The sequence below is a fragment of the Heliangelus exortis genome, chromosome 7, assembly GCF_036169615.1.
Source record: "Heliangelus exortis chromosome 7, bHelExo1.hap1, whole genome shotgun sequence".
Classification (NCBI taxonomy): domain Eukaryota; kingdom Metazoa; phylum Chordata; class Aves; order Apodiformes; family Trochilidae; genus Heliangelus; species Heliangelus exortis.
The window spans coordinates 22,484,097-22,491,986 of NC_092428.1; the positions used below are offsets into that span (position 1 = coordinate 22,484,097).

Below are 7,890 nucleotides of genomic sequence, written 5' to 3' on the forward strand. Positions count from 1 at the left end.
CTCTAGGAGCAAAGCCATCACTAAATGCTTAAGTAACATGGGACTGTGTGCACTATCCACATGATAAAAGCAGGTATCAGAAGCAACATGTGCATAGTAATCTCTCCAAGTTTACAGCTCAGCTCAAAGGCAGAATATATAATTTTTTTTCATGAGTTTCAAGATTATTAAAAAATGCTTCCCTCATGCTGCATTCATGAGGAACTCATATGAAGGTGCACAATTGCTCAGTCTCCTGAGCATGCTGTAACTTACTAGCCTTACTATCACTATGATAAACACAAATGAGTTCATAATCAATGAAAAATTAAGTCTGTTTTTATTCTGAGATTCAAAACTGAAAGAGAAAGAGAAAACAATTATAAATCCACTGAGGTACTGGTTAGTACAGGCCACCCTTATGGGAACAAACTTCTACATCAGCCACATAACTGAGAGCAAAAACCTGGGGTTTTCTTCAGTTCATCAGCTCAAGAGTTCACAAATAATTAAGGCACGTGAATTTGAACAACTCAGGTCATTCCATTTCCCAGAGTCTTGTATTACTGCACAGTCTTCATTTTTTAGATTATTTGGTTCTCCAGCTTTCCAGTTTGTGTAAGTTACAGTCCCTCCAGTCAGATACTCAAACCTGCCTTCAGTCTGTTCATCAGATATCCCAATATAAGCCTGCTTTGAAGGTGTTATTAAGTCTTTTAAAGCTGTATTCTCAGCCTCATTCACAGGAGAGGCAAGGGCACCTCCAGCTTTTCCACAAAGGGATTTTCCATTGGCAAAAGTTTCTTCTCTTTCAGTTGAGACAAATATTTTTTTACCAATACTCCTGGTGTTCTTTAAAATCAAAACTAGAAACAGAAGTGAACATAATTTTATTATACCAAAAACTAATCATGATATATTTATGTATCTCTATCACAACTGTACTTCAAAAGTAGCTACTAGCAGCTATGAGCAGACTACTGATGAAGTGGTAGGCAGAATACAACAGAAATCCAACCAAATAGACACCTAGAAATAGGTTCTCATTTTTAGTTTCCAGTTCATACAGTGTTAAGTGAGGATCTGAAGGAATTCATACTCAAATTGCAATCAGGAGCTTGCCAGGTTTCAGTGCAAATATCACAGATGAATTAAAACCATAAAAAGACACAGAGCTGCTATTAGGAGATTCTCTCTCCCCATCAGCTTTATCCCAGAAACCAAAACTCAGGGACTGTAACAAAATCCAGGGTTTGAAGCGACACAGCAGAAAAGAGATGTAGGGACAACTTTAGGGAGCCAAGGAAACTTAACTATTTCTCCAGATATTATAAACTATCTTAGGAGAAGTAGGAATCCATAGCTCACATCCCTGACAAGCCTTCATGAGAAGCCAAAGGAGAATGAAGCTCTTGTTCATTTACTGATGATAAAACTGCCAGCAGCAATTCTTTTGAAATATGGTTGCTGTCTTTAATGGGCAAATTATTTTATCTTATGGCCTTTAACACAAAAACTAGGACATTTGCATAGTTTATTTCTCCCTGATGTGGGAGTGGTACCAGCACAATAGTCCTGTGGGCAGGGAACCCCCATCACACTCCTGTACCAGGTAGAATCTCCACAATAGTTTCAGACACTCTTTTCTAGTGTGGACTGAAGAGAAGTTTGTATTTTCCCCTCAAGATACATTTTTTGCTTACAGTTTAACCTTTCCTGGTCTCATGGCATCAATGAGTTACTAGTTATTATATGTTACTAGTAAAAAATTATTGTATAGTATTTAACCACTGAATTTCTTTTTTTTTTTTTCTTTTACATAGTGCTTATGTGAACCACTGGTGAAAGGTCCTCTTTTTTTTTTTTTTTTCCCTTGGATAATGTGTAGTTATATAATAATCTGCTTTTTTAATGTACAGATATTTTGCTACAAAATTGGTGCAGTTTTTTATGGGTTTACACTTGAGCAGAGGAAAAAAAAAAAAAAAGGGAGATGACTAAAGAGATTACTGCTACCAGCCCTTTGGCCTCTCTGTGCTCATCAATTGCTTGCCTCCATTCCAGGTTATTTTCAGGCTTTACACACAACTGCAGAGTTGTGCTTTCTCCAGGGAAGACACTCCCCCCCCCCCCCCCCCCCTTGGAAAGCTGGCCAGTGGGAGATGCAGAGCTAGGTGACACTATCCTGTGCTAAACTGCATCCTATGGAATTTCCTCCCAGGTTAAAGTAAGAAGAGTGATTGGCCTTTGGACTTGATGATCTTAACTGTCTTTTCCAACCAGAAAAATTCTGTGATTTTTCCTAATGTGGCACCTGTACCAGTGCCCTGATGAGACATTCTTTGAAAATTTTCACACAGTTATCACTTGAGAAATTAATTCCAGGCAGAGAGCATACCAGTCCATGTCTGTTCATAGAAAATGATTATTAAGAACTAAGGTAGCAAGAGAAATATCATGCAATGCTTAAAGCAGAAGCACTCAGAGAACAATTCATGTGACAAAGCCCCTGACCTCTGTGCTCACCTATGAGAAATACAACTAAAACTGGTAATACTGTTTCAAACTACAGTTTTTAATCCCTTCTCCATCACAGGCATGTTCATCATTTTACCAGGCCAAAAGAAAAATAATCAGTGATTGCACCTTACCTCTTTTGTATCTATTTAGTTCACTCTCCAAAGTCTGTACTTTCATTTCCAAAGCAGTTACTTGTCTCTGCAGGTCATTGCTTACTACACCTAGGAGTTAAGGGTGTTATTTAGTAATTTGTAGTAAAATGAAAACATTTGTCTCTCAGATGCTTAGCTCTCCTGTAACCTGATGCCATGTCAGAGCTATTTGGTTTTCAGAACAGAAATCATAAGCCCCGTGGCAGATTTATTCCATGGGAATTTGTGCCACTGGGAGAGCCTTTATCCTGACTGGGATGAACACTTGGGTGGGCTTTGAATTTCCAGGGTTGCCAAAATCATCTTCACTTCAGAGGGAAAAGGCCAGTTCTCAATGGAAAAACACACATGTAAACATTTTAAAATGAATTAAAATTGACATAAAAATACATGAACAGGCAAAGAATGAAATTGAAAAATGTTGTTTATAATATGAGAAAGAAAGGTAGTTATTTCACTCAGACAACAATAAACTAGTGACTCATTCCAAACACTTTTTTCCCCCAGATATGTTGGTCAACTCATCTATTAACAGACAGTTTTTATTTCTGTTTTTCACACTTCTGGAAATCACACATTTCCCCAAATGATGTTATAAGAATACTGGGCAGTACCACAAATATTTTTTCTGAAAATAGACTAACAGGTGTTTGCAAACCAGATCATAGAAACATGAAAAAAATATTTCTTACCATCACATTCTCCTTTTTCTCCTTTCTCTCCTTGTGGTCCTAAATCTCCTTTTATTCCTGGAGGTCCCATTTTTCCAGGGAAACCATGTAGACCTCTAAGTCCTTCTCCTAGAGTTTGAATTAAAATAAAATTGTTTAAATGTTTTCTAAGTTTTTCTCCCACTGTATTTTCTGAGTGCTTAGATAGAGTACATACCCCTGCCCCTAGGAAAATAAATTTAATTGTTCCTGTGAAAAGCTTCATTTGCTAGGAGCTTAATAACTTTGATGAAAGTGTCTTTACTACACCTACTTATGGCACTGAAAATCTAATGAAATAAATGGTCTTTCATGTTATTGCAGAGGTACACATGCTCCAAAACCAGAAAGTTGACATATTTCAGCTGTAATCCACTCACACATCACAGTATATGATCTAGAACATGAGCTAAAATCATAAGATTAAAGATACATCTGAAGTGGTTTGTTGAAATATAGTTCTGGCTTTACCTTTTCTACCATGAAGTTGCAGATGGAATACTGAGGTAGTCCAGAAAATATCTATACATACAGAAAATGTCTGTACATAATTGCAATGTATGTCACTGTAATTTTATCCCATGGTTCATATCAAGTGGTATTGATAATGACAGAAGTTTGCTTGGAGGTTCAAAAGCTCTAATTCCAAGATGTGTGATATACTCTTGATAGAACAGACAGATTATGGGAAGTACAGAATTCCATATGTATTTATTAAGTGTTTGCACAGAACCCATGATTTGGTAACTTGGGAGAGCAGGTGGCTTGGTTCTACCCCATGGCAGAAATCATTTGCTGATCTCTTTGCTGTCTGCAGCAGTGCATGGAAAAAAGTTACCTAACTTCATTCATGCCTTGGGGGAATTCTGTTGTTGGGATGTACTAAGTATGGAGAAATCAAGTTATGACCATCAGATTAGTAGCCAACCCTAGGAAGAATGATTTCTGGTTTTGAGAGCTTGCCCCTGGAAAGAAAAAGCAGTAATAATTTAGTAAAATATTGTAGGAAACTGTAAGTGATTCAGAGTACAAATGGTACAATCAGATTAAAATCTCATTACAGCTCTGTTTCATGAGCTGCTGTGAAAATGTATTTTTTATTTATTAAAACTCAAGTATCTAGCATTATAAATGCAGAAAGCATTTTCAGCTTCCTGAAATTGTGTGGGGCCTACAGAAGTTTAATGGGGCAGAAGAAAAGGAGAGAAGTAAAAAGACAAAATGGAAAAGTGGAAGCATGAAACAAGATTAAAGGGATGATAAGGAGTGTCAAAACCACAACATTGCTAAGCAGTCATAACTCCATACCTGGCTCTCCCTTTTCACCTTTGGGACCATCTCTTCCATCTCTGCCTGGCAAGCCATGGACTGCAGGAGCACTGCACTGAATTACTGGGCAGGAATAAATTTTCTCTTCAGGTTTATCTGGGTTAACTGAACTTGTTACCATCAGCAGGGAAATCCAAAGTAGCAAGGCACTGAAAGGCTGAAGTAGAGTCATTGCTAAATCCACAGATCTGTGACAAATCAAGCAGAGTAAATTTCATACATTTGTCTGTTTACATGACTTCAAAGGAAATACACTCCCACCTTCAGAAAAAAAAAAAAAACAAACCAAAAAAAAACCAAGAAGAGGGGAGAGTGTCTGAACCGTTTTCTCTAGGCTCTGATTGCACCTTGATGTGTGGAAATCCCAAAAGAATAACCAAGCTTGGAAGAATCTGAAAATCTCAGGAGGCACTGAGAATACCTCATATAGCAGCAGCCATCAACCTCACTGGGCTGCTAATGCATTGTAGTGCTTTGCTCATTGTAGAACTAAACTTAAAGGATTTCTCCTGATGCCAAATCAGTCACAGAGTATTCCAGTTTGGAATGAGTCCTGAACTCTCCAGCTATTGTATTCCTGCTGGGACTCTCCTTTTCCACAGCTGTCAGGACTGCTCTGTGTCTGAGCTAAGTGTTGAAGATGTTTCTCATGATATCATGTCAACTACCAGCAAACACCCACAGCTTAAATGAAAAAAAACTTAAGTGCATTTAAGTAGTAATAATCCAATTATTTCCCAGATTCTCTTTTCAGACCTTGCATGCTAATAAGATGCATTTCTTCCTCAGTATATGTCTCAGAGCTGAAGTTCTCCTGGATCCCAGATCTGCAATACTTTGCTGCCCTCTCTGAGCAGAAGAGCACTAACAGGAGGTATTATCATCAGGTAAAGCTCTGCATGAATCCTGACAATTCTCACCACAGTAATGGTCCTTGATTTCAAAATGGGGATCAAATTTGAGACAATCATGTCCCTTGTGATCTGCATTTAACTGAAAAACATGAAATTAAATTACCACAGACATGAGCTGACAAACTTTAATAGTGAATAAGCCACATGCTGAAGTCAATTGGCCTCATTTTCTCCCAGTTCCACCAGTTAAAGTGAAAACCAAGTCTAAAGAAGCACCATTTGCTTGACAGATTGGGGTAAGGAGAGAAAATCAAATCCAGCATGAATTTTGCTTCTCATCTTAATTATTTCTCTTTATTTTAAGCCTCAGAAAAGCTTACCCACAGAGAGCAGCTTCCCCTGCCATGTTTCATCTGATAAAGTACAATATCATCTATAATAACCAGAATATTGCTGTGAGAACATTATCCTTTGGATAAATAGCAGAGTTTAATCAGCACCCCTTTTTTCTGTCCTTCCCTGTGCTTCCTCCATTAGGCTTACATCAAAACCTGGGGCAATGGCACACACCAAAATAAAATAAGGAAAGTTATTTAGACAACTAGTGTAACAAAACTTGAATCCTGGTTTATATTTCTTATCCAGCTTCATGGAATCAAGGCAGTTCTTAACAGCTTTCTCAGGATTTTCTTCTGCTGAATTTTTATGCTAAGTTAATTATCCAGTGCCAGGGAAGTTGACATTGCTGCTGCTTCCCATGAAGGCAGCAAGATAAAGCTCAAAAGAATGGAACAACAAAAGAAAACTTGAAACCAAAACTTTAAGCTCTCAGACAAGTCCTCTCCCAAACAGAGACTCAACCTCACACCAACATTTGTTGGTTTTCCCTGCCAGAATTTACCTCCAAAGTTTTCCAAGTTGACTGCCCCCATCCTTTATTCCTGGAGAGCCAAAGTGCCTGTTTACCTTCAGCAAATTGGTGGCAGTGTTTCCTTGCAATGGAATCACTTCCCAAGGAGACTAATGTTAATTTGCAACAACAAGGGTTTGTTCCAGATTTCTCACAACAACAACAACAAAAAAGAAAAAAAAAAAAAAAAAGGAGTATAGCTTTATAGCTTAGAGAGCTGAAATAGAAAAAGCAGGTGTTGCAATCCATGGATGAGAGGATGGAGGATCTCACACAGAGAATCACACTAAGGGTGGGTGTAATAACTGTCCTCAGGTCCCAAGGTTTACACAGTTACAGACATTCCCAGCAGAGAGATAAGAATTAGGCCTTGAAAGATGCCATGAAACTTTTATATTTAGGAAGTAGCTAATTCTGGAGGTCCTATTGAAAAACATAGTACTTGGATGATTCTTTTGTGCCTCCATGAAACTTGCTTTAGGACATGATTCACCCACAGCAGGTAAGAGCAGGGAAGAAATACTGGAAGAGGCATCAGGGAGTCCTTGTTCCAGACCTAATCTTGAAGGTGGCACCTCTGAATCATTAGTCCAAAACCCAGGAGTGACAGCACAGGATGGCCCTGTTGAAATCAAATGCTAAGAAAACTGCTTTTCAAAAGCAGATATTACATTTATAGAGACAATGATCAGAGAGAGACTGCTATTAAACTGACAGAGTACATCCTGCTAAGTCCATGCTCCAGCAGGACAAAAAGGTCATTTCTAACCAGCATGTCTGCACCTGCAAGGGCTGCCTGGCCTCAGAATGGTCAAATACTCATCACAGCAAAAGAGATCTTTACTTACCAACACCTTTACTTGATCAGTACACAGTGAAACTCTTATCACACCACTGGCTTCCCTGTCAGCCAGCACAACAGAATGTAAAATGGAACAGAAACCAGATGGATTTTTACCATGAGGACGAGCCTGCCAAGAGAAAAAAAACCAACACAAACCACCTTATATTGCTACTAAAAGCTGTAATTTCATGCTTTATTTTGTGAGGAGGTTGCTCACTGGCTTATCTCTGTCTTGCACAATTCTAATGCCTGCCTGCCTCAATTTTACCACCTCTATTTACAGGTGCTGCATATGGAATTCTGGGAATCAGCCCTTTGCTCTTTGCATGGCCTTGGACAGACATTGGCTGTGGTACAGAACAACCAAAAAAATCAGGATAACTTCAGGCACTGAAAGTTCTGACTGTAAGGTTTTTCCCCTTCATTCAGTCAATCGATTTAATTTTGAATAACCTGGGAGAGGGGAAGATATTTGAGGCTTGCTTGATTCCAGTCACTGCCTTTCCTGAAACATCTTCTGAATTATCCATGGCAAAACCTTTGCCAACTCAAACATTCCCATTTATGTTTAAAAATGGGATGTAAGATCAGG

The 7,890-nt window shown here is 38.5% G+C and overlaps 1 protein-coding gene across 5 annotated transcripts; it reads right to left on the reverse strand.

Moving 5' to 3' along the window:
• Window positions 1-296: 296 nt before the first annotated feature.
• Window positions 297-7,549, reverse strand: MBL2 (mannose binding lectin 2). Of its 5 annotated transcripts, none has more exons than XM_071749318.1 (6): window positions 7,516-7,549; window positions 7,303-7,425; window positions 4,670-4,878; window positions 3,344-3,451; window positions 2,631-2,720; window positions 297-845 (listed from the first exon to the last, which is right to left on the reverse strand). In XM_071749318.1, the coding sequence occupies exons 3-6, from the start codon at window positions 4,860-4,862 to the stop codon at window positions 466-468; spliced, it is 771 nt and encodes a 256-aa protein (XP_071605419.1). In that variant the 5' UTR covers window positions 4,863-4,878; window positions 7,303-7,425; window positions 7,516-7,549; the 3' UTR covers window positions 297-465. The 5 variants fall into 5 exon arrangements, with proteins under 5 accessions (XP_071605419.1, XP_071605423.1, XP_071605422.1 ...); XM_071749322.1 differs by having other exon boundaries at window positions 4,670-4,847; window positions 7,516-7,547; XM_071749321.1 differs by lacking the exon at window positions 7,516-7,549 and having other exon boundaries at window positions 4,670-4,847; window positions 7,303-7,496.
• Between the last annotated feature and the right edge of the window lie 341 nt (window positions 7,550-7,890).